At 51.8% G+C, this 21,832-nt stretch overlaps 1 protein-coding gene across 1 annotated transcript; it reads right to left on the minus strand.

Moving 5' to 3' along the window:
• Positions 1-1,012: 1,012 nt before the first annotated feature.
• MDH1 (malate dehydrogenase 1) lies at positions 1,013-14,466 on the minus strand. The gene is made up of 9 exons (XM_054177250.1): positions 14,368-14,466; positions 8,835-8,933; positions 7,397-7,493; positions 5,341-5,516; positions 3,909-4,031; positions 3,621-3,797; positions 2,504-2,617; positions 2,232-2,321; positions 1,013-1,612 (listed from the first exon to the last, which is right to left on the minus strand). The coding sequence occupies exons 1-9, from the start codon at positions 14,368-14,370 to the stop codon at positions 1,487-1,489; spliced, it is 1,005 nt and encodes a 334-aa protein (XP_054033225.1). The 5' UTR covers positions 14,371-14,466; the 3' UTR covers positions 1,013-1,486.
• Between the last annotated feature and the right edge of the window lie 7,366 nt (positions 14,467-21,832).

Below are 21,832 nucleotides of genomic sequence, written 5' to 3' on the forward strand. Positions count from 1 at the left end.
GTGCCCAGCAGAGAAAGCCCTGGGGGTGTTGGTGGGCAGCTGGCTGGAGATGAGCCAGGGGGTGCCCAGGTGGGCAAGGAGGCCACCAGCAGCCTGGCCTGGATCAGTAACAGTGTGACCAACAGGAGCAGGGACTGAGTACTGGGGAGGCCACATCTTGAGTGCTGGGTGCAGTTTTGGGACTTCACTGAAAGGAGGACATTGAGAGGCTGGAGAGGGTCCAGAGAAGGGCAAGGTAGCTGTGAAAGGGTCTGGAGAACAGGGCTGGGGAGGAGCAGCTGAGGGACCTGTGGGTGTTTAGCCTGGAGGAGGCTGAGGCTCCTGGCTCCTGAGAGGAGGCTGGAGCCAGGTGGGGGCTGGTCTCTTCTAGCTTGCAGTGAGTGACAGGAGAAGAAATGGCCTGAAATTGTGCCCCAGGGGAGGTTTAGGTTGGAGATTAGAAGAAACTTGTTGACTGAAAGGGTTCTCAAAGCCTGGCAGAGGCTGCCCAGGGAGGTGGTTGAATGCCCATCCCTGGAGGTGTTTCAGAGAGGCAGAGCTGTGGTGCTGAGGGCCATGGCTTAGCCCCAGCCTTGGCAGAGATAGAGAATGGCTGGACTGGATGATCTTACAGGGCTTTTCTAACCTAAACCATTCTGTCATTCTGTATTTGATCCTTCCAGAAGCTGTGTTTGCAGCCTGTACTAGGAAAATTGTAAAGCAAACACATTACCCTTGGGTGGTCTTAGCCAAGTGAGTCTTTCTCTCCTGGGCAAAGAAAGATTTGGGAGCTACACTGGAAAGAGTCTTGAGCTTCTGCACTGTAGCAGTAGTAGTGGAGGACAAACCTGCCTGTAGGCTTTTGCATCTGGTGTTGACACCAAGCAGTTTTGCCTGGGAGAGACAGGTGGAAATGCCAGCAATGAAACTTCTTAAAGCTGCCTTCCCCTCAGCTTCTTAAAGCAGGCCCTTGGAGTTTAGACCCTGCCAGCTCTGCAGATGAGACATGCAAATGAAGCACCACACACTGCTCTTAGCCACCAAGTGATTAAGCCTCTTTTAATATTTCTATTGACAAACAATGTAAGCATAACCAGAGTGAACAGTATGGACCTGAGCCACTGAGCTCCTGGCTGGAGAAGACCTATTGGCATTCTGATAGCATCCACAGTTGAGCCAGAGAATGCTGAAGTGATCACAGACTAGAAGGGGTTTCAGCAGTGCCTCAGATTGTGCGTTAGGAGCCAAGGCAAACGATTATCCTGTACCATACAACAGAAAGCAGCTAGCATTGAACAAAGTTTGGTCAACAAACTAGTTTTACTTCTAGCATAACCCTTGTGCTAAGAACTCAACAGGCACAACAGTACCAGTAAGCAATGAACTTGAAAATGCAGGATGGCCACGGACAGCTGACTTGGGGCAGCAGCAGTGCTCAGCAGCAGACTCAGAGACGGCTTTTGGACTCTGGCGCTCCCAAGTGATTCGCTATCTCCTCCTCATCTAGTCATGCACTGGAGAGGAACTCCACAGCAGTCTCCTTCTCTTCAGTCAGCTCCTTTGCAGTCAGATCCATCTTCTCACGAGAAAAATCATTAATGGGAAGACCCTCCACAAACTTCCAGGTCTTGTCCTGTGGAAGCCAAACCAGAAGCCCTTCACGTGAGCACAGTCTGCGCTCCCCGGGCGTGAAGCAAACCGCGTGGTGTGAGGAACATAGTTCATGGCCTTAAAGAACCCATCAGGGCTAAGTTAATCATACAACCATAGAGCTGATTAGGGTGGAAGAGACCTCTGAGATCAAGTCCAACCACTCACCCAGAGCTCACAGTCCTACCACTGCTGCTGAGCCAGTGCCACTGAACCATGTCCTTCAGCGCCACATCCAGGCAGCTTTTAAGTCCCTCCAGGGATGGTGACTCCACCACCTCCCTGGGCAAGAGGATCCATGCTGGACCAGGGAAAAGCAAACCAGCTGTCCCTGAGCACATGGCTGGAACAAAGGGGGGCAAGTACAGCCATGCCCAGCTGCAGGAGGAAGAGAACCACTGCAGGACTCTGCTTCGTGGCTGTGGGATCCCAGCTTTAGCACAGCCTGGGGTGCTCCACGGGGAAGCTAACTTTGGGTCCAGATCAAGCATACAACCAACAGGAATGGCCCTGACTGAAAGGCTGCTCACAGCCCCTGCAGCCCCACCTGGAGAGCTCAGGTGCTAAGGGGCTGCTGGGCCAGCTCAGCTAGGACTGCTTACCTTGATCACCACAGGGAAGGAGTAGAGCAGGTCCTCAGGAACACCGTAGGAATTGCCGTCCGAAATGACTCCCATGGAAACAAACTCCCCCTGGGAGACAGGCGAGGGAAGGGTCAGGACCTCTGCCCCTGCCAGGAGCAGGCCAAACTTCCATTTCCACCTCCAGTGACACACTTGACTGCAGAAAAACATTCCTGCCCCTCCCCACGCCCCCGGCCCGAGGCCAAGGACGCTGGCATCAAGCAGGCAGTGACTCAAGAGCCAGAGCTTACCGCGGGAGTGCCAAACCAGATGTCCCTGACGTGATCACAGATAGCTTTGGCAGCTGACATGGCACTGGACAGCTTCCGAGCCTTGATCACGGCTGCTCCACGCTGCTGAACGGTCTGCAATACACAACACCACCCCAGGCCGTCAAGCAGCAGCAACTTGGCTTGCCTTGCCTGCTGCTAGCCCTGGCTGAGGACAGTCCACCTTGCAAAGCCTGCAGCTCAGCCCTCCAGACACAGCTGCCACGGCAGGCCACCCACAAACACCAGCTGCAAGCTTTGCCCAGGCAAGAGACAATGCAGCACTTCAGAGCCTGCCTTGTTTCTTAGGACCTGCTCTACAGCCAGCAGCCCCTGACTTCTTCCACACCAATCAGGTGGTTCGAGCTTGTACTGCCAGGAGAATTCAGGCCTGTCACTAGGAATGGGTGTCCCAGACAGCACTGGGAACCAGTGGGGTTTGCTGGTGAACTCCTTGCTGGTGTGCATCTCTGCAGGCATTCCAAACCCCTCCCTCACTCAAAGAAGGACATTGAGGGGCTGGAGCAGGTCCAGAGAAGGGCAAGGAAGCTGGGGAAGGGTCTGGAGAACAGGGCTGGGGAGGAACAGCTGAGGGAGCTGGGGGTGTTTAGTGTGGAAGAGGCTGAGGGGAGACCTCCTTGCTCTCCACAGCTCCCCGAGAGGAGGCTGGAGCCAGGTGGGAGTTGGTTTCTTTTCCCTTGGAACAAGTGACAGCAGGAGAGGAAATGGCCTCAAGTTGGTGCAGGGGATGTTCAGGTTGGACAGCAGAGGAAACTTCTCGACCGAAAGGGCTCTCAAAGCCTGGCAGAGGCTGCCCAGGGAGGTGGTTGAATGCCCATCCCTGGAGGTGTTTGAAAGAGGCAGAGCTGTGGTGCTGAGGGCCATGGCTTAGCCCCAGCCTTGGCAGAGTTAGAGAATGGTTGGACTGGATGATCCTGAAGGGCTTTTCCTACCAAAATGATTCCCTGATTCTGTGTCTTACTCCAGGCAAGGCAGAGCTGCCTCACTAAGGCAGTCAACTACAGTTCATGATTTCATATGAGATTAGGAAAAGCAGAAGCACAGAATGACCACTTCAAAGAAACAAACAAGATCTTACCAGGATAAAGTCTCCCTTCAGCCAGCTGTCATCTTTTATAGCTTCATAAACTCCAACTTCCTTTCCTTTCAGGTTTACCTTTGCATGGTTAACATCTGGGTACTGAGTGGAGGAGTGGTTGCCCCAAATGATGACATTCTTCACATCATTAGCAGTCACACCAAGCTTCATAGCAATCTAATTGGAAATTAAGGATGTCCACTCTATTAACCTCAGCTTCCCAATTCACAGCATTGCTGTGTTCATGCTCAGTGGAAGGGAATCTGCTTGGAATAGTGCCTGTTTTACCTGAGACTTGGCTCTGTTGTGATCCAAACGAGTTAAGCAGCTGAAGTTCTCCTTTGGTATCGAGGGGGCTGACTTTGATGCAATCAGGCAGTTGGTATTTGCTGGATTCCCCACTACCACAACCTGGAAACACAAAAGGGGATGTGGAAAGATGAAGGAGCTCTTTCTGCAGGACAGCTCCCTCCAGTGAAACACAGGCCTTTGCTTTCAAAGAAGCTAGCAAAGAGTTCAACTTCCTACACCTCCTGGGTGTCTTCACAAGACTGTTTTGTCTGCACTGAGTCTTCTGAAAACTGCACAGAAGAATCATTTCTAGCCAGGTATTTTCTTGACTCTGAGATTCACACCTGGCAGGGAACAAGACTCCTGGGCACATCTGCACACTGGCCCACAGTCTGGCTTCAACTCTCATGCTAACAGATACAGGGAAAGCAAGATCCATACGCAAGAGTCAGCCCACACTGAATCCACCATCACCTTTAAACACTCTCTAGACTGGCTGCCACTGCTTTATCTAATTGCTTTCTAATTAAGACAGCCAGAGCAGTTCGCTTCTCTCACTGCTCATAGGCAGGCAGAAGTGAAATGCTGCCTGAACTTAGAACAATTTATTACTACTGAAAGCTGATTTTTATTCATCCTTCATCTGTTAATGTGCCTCCAATGATTAAGGTCTCAAACACAGGAGCTAATCTGCCACCCTCCCTGTGAAAGGGAGCCGAGCCCCTTTTCCATCGCTCTGCAACAGTTACATTGATGGTTTGCATTCCAGCTGTCCAAAGACACAAACAAGGCTTGAGAAGCAGTAGGAAGTTCATCAGCAGAGGAAGCAGGCATTAAAAACTCAGTTACAAAGCACAGCTGGGAGTCTGGGGCTGAGATTAAGAGCAGTAGGAGAGCAGCCACATGATCCCATTAACTGCTGAAGGAATCTGAGAGGCAACAATTAAAAGCTTCCAAGGACCGAGAGGCAAACAACCCAAACGAAGCCCATTCTGTCGTGTGGCTGCAACTCAAGGTCAGTGCCAAAGCCAAAGGGCCATCATGATCAAGCCTCAGATGGGTGTGAAGCAGGCAGCTGCCTGCAGAGCATTTAATTTTCCCAAAGAAGAGAGAGAATGGGCAGCAGGCTGCTTTTCTGGGTCTTTTAAATACTTTTGTTCCCCCTTCTTTTTTGTGCTCTCAGAGTTAGCAGTAAGCGGCTCAGAGCATGTGTGGGCCAGAGCCACTGATCAGCAGACTTACCTTTCTCACCAGACAAGCTCAGGACTAAATCATCACCCTGGCTAAGACACTAGCTCACCTACCCTTGACTGGGCTGTATTTCCCAGGGCTTAGGGACAGCAATGCCTGCCCTCAAGTGGCTCCTGCTTGCCCAACTGCAGCGTATTTCCGCCTCTGCACAGCTCAGAGAGTCAATGTCTACGCTCACCTTGACAGTCTTTTTGGCATACTTGTCCAAGGCTGCACCCTGAGACTTGAAAATTTTCACATTTGCTTTGAGCAAATCCTTCCTCTCCATGCCCTCCCTCCTGGGCATGGAGCCAACCAGAATTGCCACGTCGAGGTCTTTGAATGCCACCTCCTCCTTGTCTGTTGGAATGACCTCTAAAAAAAAAAAACCAAAGGAAATGAAGGAGAAAGAAAATTATCTCCAGAAGAGAAATACTGGTGGCAAAGTGGTAAAGGGAATGTTTTCTGTGGTCCATAAACAGCATAGATCCTGATCTGATACCACCACCACCAGCACTTTTGCCCTGCTCAAACACAAATATGGCCATTTGGCCTCAACGCCACAGATCAGAAACAGGCTGTTGAGAAAGTGTTTATCCACAAACAGAGGAGAGATCTGTGTCACAGGGTACTTTTTGGGTGTCTCTTGCCATGTACCTGAGCAGGTTACTCACCCAGGCAGGCTGTGCTTCCCTTTCAGACACTGATTCTTAGTGGCGAGGATCAATGCTACAGAAACTTCCACTTGAAATTTCCAAGCTGCCCCGGGGCAGGTTTAGGTTGGACATGAGGAGAACCTTCTTGCCTGAAAGGGTTCTCAAAGCCTGGCAGAGGCTGCCCAGGGAGGTGGTTGAATGCCCATCCCTGGAGGTGTTTGAAAGAGGCAGAGCTGTGGTGCTGAGGGCCATGGCTTAGCCCCAGCCTTGGCAGAGTTAGAGAATGATTGGCTGGATGCTCTTAAAAGGCTTTTCCAACCCAAATGATTCTGTGATTGCTCTCCCTTCAACAATGCAACCTAAAGCAGCTTGGATTTGTACAAGAGCTGGCAGCTCCCCCTTTCTGAAGTACTACAACAGCTACAGTAGCATCCACTGGCTGCTCTTCTGCTCAGAACTTATCTTGTTCACCTGACTGGATGAGTGACTTTTCACTGGGTGTCTTGGGCAGAAGGCATTTCTGGAGCCTGGAGTCTGTATTGTGTGGCTGTGTCCATCTGCTAGAGGGGAGGGAGGCTTTGCAGCAAGGTCTGGACAAGTCAGACCCATGGGCCAAGGCTCATTGGGTGAAGTTCAACAAGGCCAAGTGCCAGATCCTGCACCTGGGTCACAACAACCCCATGGAGAGCTACAGGCTTGAGGATGTGTGGTTGGAAAGCTGCAGCTGGAAGAGGGACCTGGGGGTGTTGGTTGGCAGTCACTGGGCATGAGCCAGCAGTGCCCAGGGGGCCAAGAAAGCCAATGGCAGCCTGGCTTGGGTCAGAAGCAGGGTGGGCAGCAGGGCCAGGAGGTGACCATCCCCCTGTGCTCAGCACTGGGGAGGCCACAGCTTGAGTGCTGAGTTCAGCTCTGGGTCCTCACTGCAGGAAGGACATTGAGGGGCTGGAGCCTGCCCAGAGAAGGACAGCAAGGCTGGAAAAGGGCCTGGAGCCCCTGAGCTACAGGAGGGGCTGAGGGGGCTGGGGGTGTTCAGGCTGGAGCAGAGGAGGCTGAGGGAGACCTCATTGCTCTCTACAGCTCCATGAAGGGAGGTTGGAGTGAGGAAGGGGCAACCTCTGCTTCTTGGTGGCAAGGGACAGGAGCAGAGGCAATGGTTCCAAGCTGCCCCAGGGCAGGCTCAGGCTGGATCTCAGGAACTATTCCTGCACTGGAAGGGATCTCAGACATTGGAATGGTCTGCCCAGGGCAGTGCTGCAGTCACCACCCCTGGGGGTGTTCCAGCAGCCTGTGGAGCTGTGCTTAGGGACATGGTTTGGTGGTGACCCTGCAGTGCTGGGTGGAGGGTTGGAGTAGATGAGCTTGGAGCTCTCTCCCAAGCAGATGCTTTCTGTGATTCACACACACCCCATCTGATGACATTCTTCCCAGCTTACAGCCCAACTTAAATGATCTTAACAAAAAATAAACCCAAGAAAGGATCATCTAGTTTTGGGTTTGGTTTCTTTTTTGCTTAACTTCCTGCCAGCTACAGAGACTCTGTTATCAGTGAAGCAGCTGTAGCAGAACACCTCTAGGAATAAGAACAATGTCTTTGGTCACCTCTCAGCAGTGGAAGAGCACAGTCCTGCAGCTCCATCACCACACCTTCCAGCACTGTCATCATGGGGGTGATGTCCAGCAGCACAAGAACAAGAGGCTGTAAAGAGAGCAACCATTCAGTGTGAGTGGCAGATCAGCTCTGTGGAATATGAATTTAGTATCTGATGGAAATTGCTTGTGCAAGGCTTCAGATCTAATTACACAAGGCAGAAGCTTCCACATGACCAGCATCTGGAAACCAGTGTAACAGAGCAGGGCACGATGCTCCTGACTTGGAGAACAAATTACTTCTGTGTTGCTAAACCACTCTGAGTCTGCAGCAAAACAAGTCTCAGGCACTGCACTTCTGACACCAGCTTATTCACTACTCACTCATTCTTCTTCTGCAAGAAAGTGACCTGCTCAGTTATGAGGGCAAGGCTGTGGGTGGTATCTGGACTGTAGTAAAGCCTCTGACAGCATTTTCCACAGCATCCTCCTGCAGAACCTGGCTGCTCATGGCTTGGCTGGGGGGAGGCTTCCCTGGGTGAAACCCTGGGTGGATGGCTGGGCCCTGAGGGTGCTGGGGAATGGAGTTAGTTCCAGTTGGTGGCCACTCACAAGTGGTATTCCCCAGAGCTCAGTGCTGGAGCCAGTTCTCTTTAATATTTCTATCCATGATCTGTTTGAGGGGATCCAGGCACCATCAGTCAGTTTACAGATGGCCCTGAGCTGGGAGGCAGTGTGGAGGTGGCAGAGGCTAGGAAGGCTCTGCAGAGGCATCTACACAGGCTGCATCCACGGGCTGAGGCCAATGGGATGAGATCCAACAAGGCCAAGGGCTGGGTCCTGCACTTGGGGCACAATAACCCCAGGAAGGCTCCAGGCTCAGGACAGAAAGGCTGGAGAGTATGCAGCAGAGAAAGCCCTGGGGGTGTTGGTGGGCAGCTGGCTGGAGATGAGCCAGGGGGTGCCCAGGTGGGCAAGGAGGCCACCAGCAGCCTGGCCTGGATCAGCAATGGTGTGGCCAGCAGCAGCAGAGCAGGGATTGTCCCCCAGGTCAGGTGAGATGAGGGAACTGGAGTTGTTGTCTGGAGAGGAGGAGGCTGAAGTGGGACCTTCTGGCTCTTTGCAACTCCCTGAAAGGAGGATGAAGTCAGGTAGGGGTTGGTCTCTTCTCCCTAGTATCAAATGATAGGATGAGAGGAAATGGCCTGAAATTGTCCCAGGGGAGCATTAGGTTTGGGGATTAGCAAAAGCTTCTTCCTTGCAAGAGTGGTCAGGGATTGGAACAGGCTGCCCAGGGAGGTGGTGGAATCCCCATCCCTGGAGGGGTTTCAAAGAGGCAGAGATGTGATGCTGTTAGAGTCAGAGACTGGATGGTCTCAAAGGCCTTTTCCAAGCCAGACACTGGTGGTGCCTATGCAGCAGGGCAGTGGCAGCCCAGCAGAGGAGGTACCTGGTCCTTGCCGAAGACATCTCCCTTGGCAATGCTGTAGAGCAGCGAGTAGGCGATCTGCCCAGCAGCTCCAGTCACCAGCACTCGGATGGCTTCACCCTGCAGGGAAAGCATGGAGACTTACCCACAGCTGCAGAGCACAGGCTCCTCCACCTCAGCCTGCTGGACACCAACAGTTACTGTAGGATTATTTAACCCAGATAAAAGCCTGGGCCTGGCTGGGGCTCAGGGCCAGCTCCTGGGATCCTATGTCTGTTCTGCCACAGCACTCACCAGCCACTGCCCCACTTGCTTTTACCAAAGCAGATCTGCTTTTACCAAAGCAGACCACACTTGCAAAAATATCCCCCAGAACTGCTCCTGGAGAAGCTTCCAAGCTCCCAGGCATGGCAACCTGTTGGGAAAACTTTGTACTCCCATTAGCAGTGCTGTCCCTGCAGCACAAAGTGTTCCAGTGTCATCCATCACAGGTTACCTGTCCACATTCCAACCTCACAAGAGAGGTTGTGGGAGCTGCAACACTTCACTTCTCACCTTCTTTCCTTTTTGAGGGCTCTTTCCATTCAACATTTTGTGTGCCTGCTTGCAACCAAAGCCCTCTGGAATGGCAAAGAATCCAGTGGACAGAGCACTACTGCCTCACTCAACTGGTCTGCAGCAACGTGGAACAAATCCACAGCCAAAAGCTGTGCTCTGGCCAGGTACAGACACCAAGCTCCATAACACAACCACCCACTGTCAATTTGACCCAAATCTCCAGCAGACTGGGACTGACAACCTGTTGCAGGAGAGGGGTGGAAAGAGCTTACACTGGGAGCAGTAGTCCATTTTATTAAGCAGCAGCAGCGCTTGGGGGACTCCAGAGGCTATTTAATGTTGAAAACATGCCACAGGACATTCACAACCCCATGCTGTGCAGGCATGGGGCTGGCATCTCCCTTGTTCCCTAGAGAAACTAGGGCTGGGTCAGCAAGAAGCAGCCTCTGAGCAGGCTGCAGGAATCCAATGCCCAGCTTTTCCTAAATAATTAAAAGCTGCTCATTTAAATTATGGATGAAGCACCTTCCACGTTCACTGATGTCTGCAGTGATTTAATTGCTTACTGGGCTGCATGATGCAGTTATCAGAGCAAAGGCAAGCTGCTTACTGCTGGAGCACTGAGTCCAGTGTGGGGACCTTGAGTCTGAGAGGGATGCTGGAACACCAAAGAGGGGCCAGGCAGACACAACTCGGCTGCAGCCCGGAGCTCACGTCCTGCAAGAGGAGGCTGAGGGAGCTGCACACAGCCTGGAAGGGCAGAGGACAAGGGCTGACCTAACAGCAGCCTGCTAACATTTGGAGGGAGGTTACAAAACCAGTGCTGCCAACCAGCTCTCACTAGTGGCAGCTGGCAGAGCACAGGGCAGCAGCTACAAACGAAAAGAACAGTTCCCCGTACGGGTGGCACGGCTGCACTGGAACAGGGCACCCAGAGGGGCTGTGCAGCCTTCAGCCTTGATAGTTTTCAAGACTCAGATTAAAAACCCCCCAAACATCTATGATCTGATGTAGCAGTGGCAAAAGCCTTATCATCAGGCTGGGCTGGACAAGCTCCAGACTCAGAGCAAGAAAGAGGTCTGGCTGGATAACTGCCAGCAATCTTTTCCACCCAGCGCTCCTGTCAGTGATATTTATAGGGATTTGAGTGTGCTGCCTCTGCAGAGGTGACCAGCCATGCACAGCTGCATCAAGCCACCACTAGATACCTATAAAAATGAAGCCACCTAGTCCATTTTACTACCTACTCAATAAAATGAGGGAGTAAGTGATGCAGTTAAACTGCTGAACTCACAGATTGAGACCTCAACATGACTAAGCCTTTGTTAAGGAAAGATTCTTTAAGTACTTGGTTAGATGGCCAATGGGGATGGTGTTGAACTGCATCATTAAAGACACTGAAGTGCTGGAGAGGGTCAGGGAAGCTGAGGGAACTGGGGGTGTTTAGTCTGGAGGAGGCTGAGGGGAGACCTCATTAGTCTCTACAGCTCCTTGAAAGGAGGCTGGAGCCAGGTGGGGGGTGGGGGTGGACTTTTCTCCCTAGGAACAAGTGAGAGCAGGAGAGGAAATGGCCTCAAGCTGGCACAGGGGAGGCTCAGGTTGGACATTAGAAAAAACTCCTTGACTGAAAGGGTTCTCAAAGCCTGGCAGAGGCTGCCCAGGAAGGTGGTCGAATGCCCATCTCTGGAGGTGTTTGGAAGAGGCAGAGCTGTGGTGCTGAAGGCTATGGTTCAGCCCCAGCCTTGGCAGAGTAAGAGAATGGTTGGACTGGGTGAGCTTGAAGGGCTTTTCCAACCCAAACAATCCTGTCTCACCCTCCCCACCTTGTCAGATCTCAGTGAGGAGAGGGAAGGAAAGCAGAGAGCTGCCTATTGCCATTTCAGACCTCAGAACTTGTTTGGGTACTCTGAGTAGGGAAGCCCTCCTCTAGCTATATACCACGATGTCTGAAAGATGATGGGCAGCACTGACAAAGGTTTTAAAGTCAACCTCTCAGCAGGTTCTTAAGGAGACTTTGCACTTTAAGTAACTGGAACAATGAGAGCTCTTTTGGGGCAGTTAATCATATTAGCTTGGAAAAGAAGTACTGGAAAATTACTGTGCTGCAAAACCTTGGCCTGGCCAAATTCCCCACCAGCAGCATATCAAAAGAGCTCCTGTGGAAGCATGCTGCTCCAGAACTCAGACAGCAGCAGAACACATTGTTTCTGACTGACATGGTGCCTGAAATCAACTGAGAATTGATCTCTGAAGTCCCAGCGGATGAAACAAAGATGCTACAAAGTTTGTTAGGCTCTTCCTCCTCTGCAACCTGTGAGCCAGGCTAAAACAGTGCCACAAGGTCAATGAGAACCTTTTTCCCTTTATATGGCAATCTGGTTTAAACATTAAAAATGCCAGTCTGTTCACCAGCCTAACAGGAGAGGGAGGGAAGATGAAAAGGCAAGAGGTAGGGCTATTTTAGCATTGTTTGTAAGAACTATCCTTCAGTGATGACTCAGCTCCAAGCTCCCAAAAATATGTATTTGCTTACTACCATTCTTCCTGTTTTCCTCCCATTTCAGCCTGGAAGAGGGAAGATACAACAAGCTAAAATAAGTTGAGGAGTTCTGCCTACTAGTTTGTTTTCTCCACGCCTTCAGCCCTCTGGCTTCACAGAGGAGCTTTCCCCGACAGCCCCTAGCCCCGCACCAGCTGTGCACTGTGACATTTGGATGCTTTCCCTTGATTCCAGAAGCTGGATTAACAAGCCCAAGATGCCACACTCCTTACACAACATAGTTAAACTCTCCCTGGAAACCTCCTGTCAGGCCTAAGAATTGGCATTACTGAGCACCTGAGTGGACTCTTGAGCTGGTGGGGTCAGAGCAGCGCTTACCTCCTTGGCGGCAGCTGCAGCCTCGGCATCCCTAGCTTGCTCCCTGCACTGGCCTTTGATGAGAGCACTTTCTCTCTGTGCTAGCTGCAGGGGTGACCTTTAGTCACTCTCAGGTATACCAGACCTGGAGGACAAATCAACTCAGATCTCATTGAACTAAATAGCTTCAAAGCCTTTCCCACTTCACACCCTCCAGAGGTACAGCTGAAAAAAAGAGTATGTAAGATAATGAAGCCTAAAGCAAACCAAAGCAAACAGTGCATCTCCAGATACCCAGCAAATGGGTAGGTTTGCCCCCCCCATAAATTACCACAGATAAGTAAAACTTCCAGTAGCAAACCAGGGAGGAAATGGAGGGTTTAATGCCTTTGCTTTAAGAACACAGTGCCTAAATCATCTCTGTCTTTACTGCTGATATTAGCAGACAAAGCCTTAGTGCCACACATGAAAGCAGCACTGCGCTGAAAAACTGATGCAGGAGATGAATTAAACAACTCACAAGCTATCAAATGTGGGAATGAGAGTCAGTGTCCTGCCTACACAAGTGATGACCTTTGCATGAATAATTGCAGGTGTAAAAGACGACCATAAAGGTGACTGCTGATGAGATGTTAGTAAAAGATCAAGCCAACGCTACCCCTGAAGACTGGAGCCAACCAAGCCATCCCACCCTGCCTGACAAGAATGCTTTCAGCACTAAATTTAAACTGCATCTCCTCAAAGCCTAAAGCCTGCCTACAACCACATTCCCTTTGCCCTTGTGATCTCCTGATAATAAATGTGTTTGGAGAAGTGTCAGGAAGTATCAGCAGGACTTCAGCAACCCCAGCAGCGCTGTGGCTCACAGACCAAATTCCAAAGGAATTCTTTCCTTAAGAAATGACCTTGAGGCAGGTGACCTTAATTTTAATTCCCCCCCCCCCCCCCCCAACCTCTGTTTTACTAATAGCAGACAGGATTTTGTTTCAGGAGCTTATAATCTCTGCCCAATGTTAAATGCATAATTAAGAGTGGAAAGAAGGGCAAAGAGAGAAGAAAGGCAAAAGTCTGTGGCATTCTAAAAAGCCTGGGCATCAAAGTGAATTTCAAACAGCAGTTCCCCTGGAGATCAGCAAATTCATGGCAGCCAACAGTTTTGACAGCTCAAGTACAGATTGAAAGTTGCTGCCCTCTGTTCACTCCTGGACAGACATAGAGTGGAGAATTGGGACAGGTAAGGTTTGCAGATGTCAGTACTTTTAGCGTACAGCTGAAGCCGCAGAGCATGCAAGTGTCCCTTCTATAGCAAAGCACCAAAGGAAAAGGTTTCAATAATGCACAAAGTATGAAAAAAACTGGAGATTTTTATTATTATCAAGGAAAGCAAGGTCTCTGTGCAAGTTCGTAGGTGTGCAAACAGAAATGCAAGGCACCCCGGGTCACCTGCAGGTCCTCAGGGCAGGTCTAGGACTCCTTAGCCATTTGGAGAACCCTGACAAAAAAGCGCTGAGTTTCTGACCGCAAGCAGGGACGAAACGTGAGAGGAAAGCATTTCACATCTTCCCTAGAGCTAACAGCAGAACCTTCAATGCCTTACGCAGTTAATGCTCAGGCATCTTCCCGAAGGCAACGTCCCCAGGCTCTGCAGGGCCAGCAGCAGGCTCGATGCGCCGTGCCGGGGTGACCGCAGCGGGAACACGAGCTGACCTCCCAGCACACCAGCAAGGAAAAGGCAGCAATGCCAGCAGACCGCCGCTGCGGGGCCCGGCACGGACCCCAAGCCCCCAGGCTGGGACGTCAGCCCTCGCCTGGCGCTAGGCCCGTTCCTCGCCGCCCGCCAAGAGCACCTTCAATCACCCTCCAGGGCTTGCCGCGGCGGAGCGGGAGAGGAGACACAGCGACGGACAGCGTGAGACAAAGGGAGAGGAAAGAGGGAGACAGCGAAAGGAAGAGGAGAGTGAGAAAGGAAAGACAGGGAGAGCCGGCGCCATTTCACAGCCACCCCCTGCCTGACGGAAGCCCCCCTGCCCCAGCCGCTCCAGCCGCCCCAGCGAAAGGGCGCAGGCTGCCCGCCATCCCATCCCACACCACCCTCCGCCTAAAGGGAGCGCTGCCCGGCTCGGGGGGAGCAGTACCGACCATGGCTGAAACGAACGGTGTGTCCGGCAGCCCCGAGGTCACCTCTACAGCGCAACCGGAGCCGCGACAGCGCCGAGACACGGCGGAGGGGGAGGGCGGGGCGGGGCGCAGCAGGCCGGCCCCGCACTGCCTCCTGGGCGTTGTAGTCACGACTCCCACCCCCGCCGCTGCCCAGCGATGGCGAAAAACTACATCTCCCAGCGTGCCAAGCGGCTACGCGCGCCACGCCCCCGTAGTGGCTTGAGCTCGCGACAGCTGCCATTCGCCCCCCTCCCCATTCATTGAAGCGAAGAAGCGGTGTCGGCAGCAGCTCTGCCGACCGCCGCTAGGAGGCGTTTCCCGCCACCGCGCATGCGCCCTTGGGGGATTGAGGGCCCGGGGCGGGCCGCACGCGCTCTCTGTTGTGTGCCTGCGCCGAGCGTTGCGCCCCGCGTGCGGATGAGCGGGCGGGGCCGCGCAGGAGACGCCGGCCGGGGACGGCGGCGCCGCGTAGCTGCTGGCGCGTGCGCAGGTGGCAGTGCTTCGGTGGTTGCTAGGTGACGGCGGGAGCGCGGCGGGACGCGGGCGCCGGCAGCACTCTCCGCCCCCCGCGCCTTCCCATTGCCCCCCCCGCCCCGTCTCCTCGGAGCGCTCGGTGGGTTCGCGGAGTGCCTTTCCCTAGGGTGGGGAAGTGGGGGGGTCGGTTCGGGTCGGGGCGCTACCTGTACGCCCCGTCCCCTGCGCCCGCCCCCGCGGCGGTGCGTGGCCCTCGGGCGGCGCCCGGCCCCTGGGTGAGGCGGGCGGGATGGGGGCGGTGTGTGCATGGAGGGGGCCTCGGGAGCGGTAAGGGCAGGCAGAGCTTTGCCCTGGGCTGCTCCGCAGCGCAGCCTCCTGCCCGGCTTTGCCTCGGGCGCGGCCTGCTCGGCGCGGTTGCTTACGAGCGTCCCAGGGGCGCGGAGCCGCTGCCCTGGCGCTGCGCGGTTGCCCTCGGGAGGGCTGCCTGCCCTGCGTGCCCCTCTGCTTTCCCCCTCCTGCCCCTGGCGCCTTGCTTTCGGCCCTTGAGGAGAAGCTGCCCAGCTATAGCTGCCCGTTACCGGCTTCTGCCAGCTTGTGCTTCGCCGTTTCCTCATTTGCTGGGGGATGCTGAGAGCTTACTTTGTGCTGTTGCTTGTTAAAGCAGCGCGGCTAAACCAGCTGTCTGTGGTACGGAAATAAACGCGTTCATGTAGCTGTATTTGAGACAGCTGACTGAGGTAAACTGTCCATTTGTAGGCGGATGTTGGCGTAAATACACCAGCAAAGCCCGCAGAGTGTGGTGTTGTGCTATAGAAGAGAGGCAGAGTTGGTTACTTTTTTTTTCCCCCTTGGGATTCTGTCAGGATTCCCTATCAGACATTTCACAGGGTCGTTTGGCTTGGAGAAGCCCTTTAAGCTTATCCAGCCCAACCATTCTCTAGCTCTGCCAAGGCTGGGGCTGAGCCACGGCCCTCAGCACCACATCTCTGCCTCTTTGAAACACCTCCAGGGATGGAGAAGCCTTGAGTGAAGTCTCATCTGTCTGAATATTCTTCTGCAGCAGCAGTTTTCATTCTTGCAGTCGATTGTATTGGCTTTTAAGCAGTATAACTGTGTGTGCACACGTTCTTCCTTGGTCCTCAGAAATAGGAAATTACTCTCTTAGGCACTTTTGAACGTCAGTATTTTCGCTTATCACAGAATGGTTTAGGCCAGAAGAGACCTCAGAAATCATCTAATCCAACGCCCCTGCCATGGGCAGGGACACCTCTCAATTAGCCCAGGTTGCTCAAGGCCTTATCCAACCTGACCTCGAACATCTCCAGGGAGGAGGCATCCAAAGCCTGTCTGGACAATCCATTCCAGAGCCTTGCCACTCTCTTAGTGAAGAATTTCTTCCTCAGATCCAATCTAAGCCTACTATTCTCCTTCAGTTTCAATCCATTTCCCCTTGTCCTGTCAGTGGACACTCTTGTCAAAAGTCCCTCTGCAGCCTTCCTGCAGGATCCCTTCAGGTATTGCAAGGCAGCTCTAAGGTCCCCCTAGAACCTTCTCTTCTCCAGGCTGAACACCCTGAGCTCCCTCATCCTGTCCTCACAGAAGAGCTGTTCCAGCCCTTGAATCATCTTTGTGGCCAGCAGGAGCAGGGATGTCATTGTGCTCCTGTACTCTGCATTGGTTAGGCCACACCTTGAGTCCTGTGTCCAGTTCTGGGCCCCTCAGTTTAGGAAGGACTTTGAGACACTTGAATGTGTCTAGAGAAGGGCAACAAGGCTGGGGAGAGGCCTTGAGCACAGCCCTGTGAGGAGAGGCTGAGGGAGCTGGGGTTGCTTAGCCTGGAGAAGAGGAGGCTCAGGGGAGACCTCATTGCTCTCTACAACTACCTGAAAGGTGGTTGTAGCCAGGAGGGGGTTTGTCTCTTCTCCCAGGCAACCAGCACCAGAACAAGGGGACACAGTCTCAAGCTGTGCCAGGGGAAGTTTAGGCTGGAGGTGAGGAGAAAGTTCTTCACTGAGAGAGTCGTTAGCCATTGGAATGTGCTGCCCAGGGAGGTGGTGGAGTCCCCATCCCTGGAGGTGTTCAAGAGGGGACTGGACGTGGCACTTGGTGCCATGGTCTAGTCATGAGGTCTGTGGTGACAGGTTGGACTGGATGATCTTTGAGGTCTCTTCCAACCTTGGTGGTACTGTGAGACTTTTTATTTATATTTGACTTTTTATTTATAGTTTACTTTCTTTATATGCTACTTTTGCTCTGTTTAAATTTTGCTCTGTTTAAATTTTACTCTTTGTATTTTACTTTATGTTTTACTTTTGATTTTACTTTGTTTGTATTTTACTTTATTTAACTTTTACCTTATTTACCTTTTATTCCATTTACATTTTCCTTTAAATGTTAATTCTGCTGTCTTTATATTTTGCTTTGTTGGTTTCTTTTGCTTTCTTTGCTTATTTTACTCCTGTAAAAGTGTTATTTATTAGTCTGAGTCTCCTGTAGCCCTTTCAACCCAAAGCACATAGGAACATAGAATATGCAAAACAGAGTAAGGGAGTTTTCTTGTGCCTGTGGACTGGGCTCTCAGCTTGTTCCTGAGATGCACTTCACAGCTTCTGCTCTCCAAAGGAAGGGAATTACTTGGTGTAATTAAACAGCACACTTCCTGCTCAAGATGCTTCAAGTATTATTGAGTATTATTTTTTTTTAAGGCAACTCATGGTTTTAAAGAGTAGGCTGCCAGATTTTTCTTTTAATTAATATTAGTTAAAATATTACTCTCAAGTCCCCTCATTTATTTCACACTGAATTGCTCTCTGTTAACAGCTGGCTGCCTTCTTTAACCCTGTTCTGGAAGGGATTTGCTCTTTCCTTACTGCCACCAAGCTGATGAATGCTTTAGGTAAGTTTTTACACTTGATTTTAAAGAATTTGTGAAGTTCTGGGGTTTTTTTTTTCAGGTCCAGGCTTTATCTTCTGCATTTACATGCAAAACCAAAACCAGCTCTGTCATAGCTAAGTCTGTGGGAAATAATTAAAGGAAAAAATGTTTAAGACTATATATATATAAAAAAATAGAGAGCATGGAGAAAATATAGGGCATGGAGAATCCCTGTTAAAATAAACCCAAGCAGCCACAGCACACACACATGCACACTGACTTTGTTCTGGTGGCTGAATGCTCAGCAGCTGGTCTCTGAGTACAGAGAACTGAGAGTTGTGTTCCTGCTCTGAGAGAAATACTCTTGACTGCTTTTTTCTAGCCTTCACATGAATCTGCCCTTTTCATGCTTGAGCAGACACTGGGTGACAGCAGTGCTCACTGAGGTCAGTGTGTGCAGGGGCTTGGTTGTGCCTTGTACCTTGTGAGGGAATTCGGTCCTTCTTCCCATGGTTCTGTGTTACACAGACAGGAGGCCACACCTGGAGTTCTGGGTTCAGTTCTGGGGCACTCACTCCAAGAAGGACATTGAGGGGCTGGAGAGGGTCCAGAGAAGGGCAAGGAAGCTGTGGAAGGGTCTGGAGAACAGGGCTGGGGAGGAGCAGCTGAGGGAGCTGGGGGTGTTTAGTGTGGAGAAAAGGAGGCTGAGGAGAGACCTCATTGCTCTCTGCAGCTCCCTGGGCTGGAGGACCTTGAAGGGCTTTTCCAGCCCAAATGATTCTGTGGTTCACTGCCTGGTGAAAAGGTTGGATTCAAGTGGATGAAAGCCTTTCAGCTATTCAGAGTCCTATCAAAGAGGTGTCACTCTGCCTGTGCAGAGTGCAGTCTACAGTTCCAATATGGGCAAGCTCCTGTGTCTTTGTTCCATGCTAGACAATCCCATTGCCCTACGAGGAGAGGCTGAGGGAGCTGGGGTTGCTTAGCCTGGAGAAGAGGAGACTCAGGGGTGACCTTATTACTCTCTACAACTACCTGAAGGGAGGTTGTAGACAGACAGATGTTGGTCTCTTCTCCCAGGCAGCCAGTACCAGAACAAGAGGACACAGTCTCAGGCTGCGCCAGGGGAGGTTCAGGCTGGATGTTAGGAGAAAGTTCTATACAGAAAGAGTGATTGCCCATTGGAATGGGCTGCCTGGGGAGGTGGTGGAGTCGCCATCACTGGAGGTTTTCAGGAGGAGACTTGATGGGGTGCTTGGTGCCGTGGGTTAGTTGCTTGGGTGGTATTGGATTGGTTGATGGGTTGGACGCGATGATCTTGAAGGTCTCTTCCAACCTGGTGTATTCTATGTATTCTATTGTCTTCCCCCTTGCCCACTGTCTGCCGTGGGAGCAGTCAGGCTCTGCCTTTTCCAGTCCCAGCTCTCTGACCTGCAGGCTCTGGCCTCCCTCTGTCAGTCAGGAGAGCTGCAAATGCACCACAGCTAAATTATGGGGTCGTGCCTCCAGGTGGTGCTTGGATTTGTGCTTGAGGGCTGTAGAAATGAATTCTGCTAAAGCAGGAAACAACAGGACACTGAAGCCACCGTGCCAGCATTAGATGTGTGCTTCACCAGGGGCTTTTTTGTTTCTTCAGTTTGTTTGGGCTTTGGTTTTGGTGTTTTGCTTTTTTTTTTTTTTTCTGCTCAGCATTATTCAGTAATCTTTAACCCAAATTGCAGGAAATAGTTGAGATTCCATTCTAACAATATCCAGCAGAGAATATTAAAGGAGCATTAAGTTTCAAATGCCCGAGGGAAAAATGTTCTCTCGCAGGCACCGTGGGCATTTGGATCTCACTCCTCTGTGCAGGGTAATAGTCTGATATTATGCTTTTCCTGTGAAAGGCCAATTTTAATTCCATCTCCACAAACTTGGCATACTGCAGTGCAAGATAATTTATCTGAATGTTGGGGGGGGGAGGGGTTTGTGTTGGGTGGGTGTTGGTGTTTTTTTTAAGGCATTGCGACTTAACTGCAAAGCTTCCTCCCAGAAGGCTCCCACGATGGCTCCTTGTAATCTGACTCTCATTAAAACTTCAGATGTGCTCCTGAGGACTCAGCTGGCTGCTTTCATTGCTAATTTACAAGTGCTAAGATCCCAGAGTTACCACAGGGGTTTTCCTTCTTCTGTGCAATCAAACTTCAGCTTTATCTTTGTCGGTCTCTCAGCCCAGCCCAGCAGAGCCTGGACGCTCTGCTAAGAGGGCAGGTGGCGTGCAAATACACAGTGGCCTTCAAGATACTCACCCCATGCTGACCTGCTTGGCACAGCCAGCAGGTCCAGAAAGTGCTGATTAAACCTTGATGGTTTTGTAACCTCTAAATGCCACATTGGAGAGCAAAGCTATTGCAGCAGGGAGTCCCCAGCTTACAAGATGCTGGAGAAAGAGCCAGAAGAGTGTTTCTAGAAGGTTTAGAACATCCCTAGCACAAAGATGTTTCTTGCCACAGAGTCAAGTATCACAGGCTTTGGCAGAGCAAGGCCAAGGGCTATGTGCCTGTTGGGAAAAAAATGAAGTTCAGGGCCTTTAGAAAAGGAGCTGAGGAACTTTCCACCTGTGGTGGCTTTTCCAGTTTGCACTTTGGACAGAGCAGTGCCCAGAAAAGTAGGGACGCTGTGATGCTTCACATCCTGTTCCCAGGGTCAGGAAGAGGGCAGATTGAGACTGGAGAGGCAGAAGAAATTCTTGACAGTGAGGGTGGGGAGATACTGGAACCTCCCTGGAGGTGTTCAAGGCCAGGTTGGATGAAGCCTTGAGCAGCTTGGGCTGGTGGGAGGTGTCCCTGCCCATGGCAGGGGGTTGGAAATGGATGGTGTTTAAAGTTCTTTCCTACCCAATCCATTCTGTGACTCTTAAGTTGTGTCCCTCTTCAGTGCCTGGCTGAACTGCCCTCCTGCCATGCTTGTTTCCTGATCCAGCTGGTGAAATTGTGCAGCACCTTCCAGTCTAATGCCTGGCTGCAGTGGTCTTGAAATTCTACAGTGGTTTGGTTTGGAGAAGACCTTTAAGGTCATCCAGTCCAACCCTTCTCTAACCCAGGTGGGCAAGGAGGCCACCACCAGCCTGGCCTGGATCAGCAGTGGTGTGGGCAGCAGGAGCAGGGCAGGGATTGTCCTCCTTCACTCAGCACTGGGGAGGCCACACCTGCAGTGCTGGGTTCAGTTTTGGGGCCCTCACTGCAAGAAGGACATTGAGGGGCTGCAGAGGGTCCAGAGAAGGGCAAGGAAGCTGGGGAAGGGTCTGGAGAAGAGGGCTGGGGAAGAGCAGCTGAGGGAGCTGGGGGTGTTTAGTGTGGAGAAGAGGAGGCTGTGGGGAGACCTTCTTGCTCTCTACAGCTCCCTGAGGGGAGGCTGGAGCCAGGTGGGGGTTGGGCTCTTCTCCCTAGAACAAGTGAGAGGAGACCTCAAGTTGCCCCAGGGAAGTTTCAAGTTGGAGATGAGAAGAAACTTCTTGACTGAAAGGGTTCTCAGAGGCTGCCCAGGGAGGTGGTTGAATGCTCATCCTTGGAGGTGTTTGAGAGAGGCAGAGCTGTGGTGCTGAGGGCCATGGTTCAGCCCCAGCCTTGGCAGAGTTAGAGATGGTTGGACTGGAGGAGCTTGCAGGGCTTTTCCAAACAGAATGGTTCTGTGCTTCTGACTTCTCTTTGGGTAAGAGAAGAGGAAGGATGTGCTCTGCTGTAATGGCTGCTGGTAACTTGGGGCTGCCAGAGCAGTGCTGTTCACATTGCCACCCTGGCTTTTCAGACAATGCAGTAACAGAGTGAGGTAATTAAAGACAATTGCTTGTAACAGCAGAAAATTGCTGTCCTTGTTTTGTTTTCCAGTTACCCAGTGCAGATTTCTCATTCCTGTGCCCACATCCAGTGTTTGACTCCCAGAACTGACAGGGACACCACAAGCAGTTCTGGTTCTGTTATGCTTAATGGCAGTGCTCTGGCTTCAACTCCTTTCCAGCTGAAAAATCAGCCAAGGCAGGTTTCATCCTTAGCTTGAACTGCTCCACAATGATCCAACACAAACCTCTTCTTGCATTTCAGAAGCTTGCCTATGTTTTGT

The sequence above is a fragment of the Dryobates pubescens genome, chromosome 39 (assembly GCF_014839835.1).
Source record: "Dryobates pubescens isolate bDryPub1 chromosome 39, bDryPub1.pri, whole genome shotgun sequence".
NCBI classification, from domain to species: Eukaryota; Metazoa; Chordata; class Aves; order Piciformes; family Picidae; genus Dryobates; species Dryobates pubescens.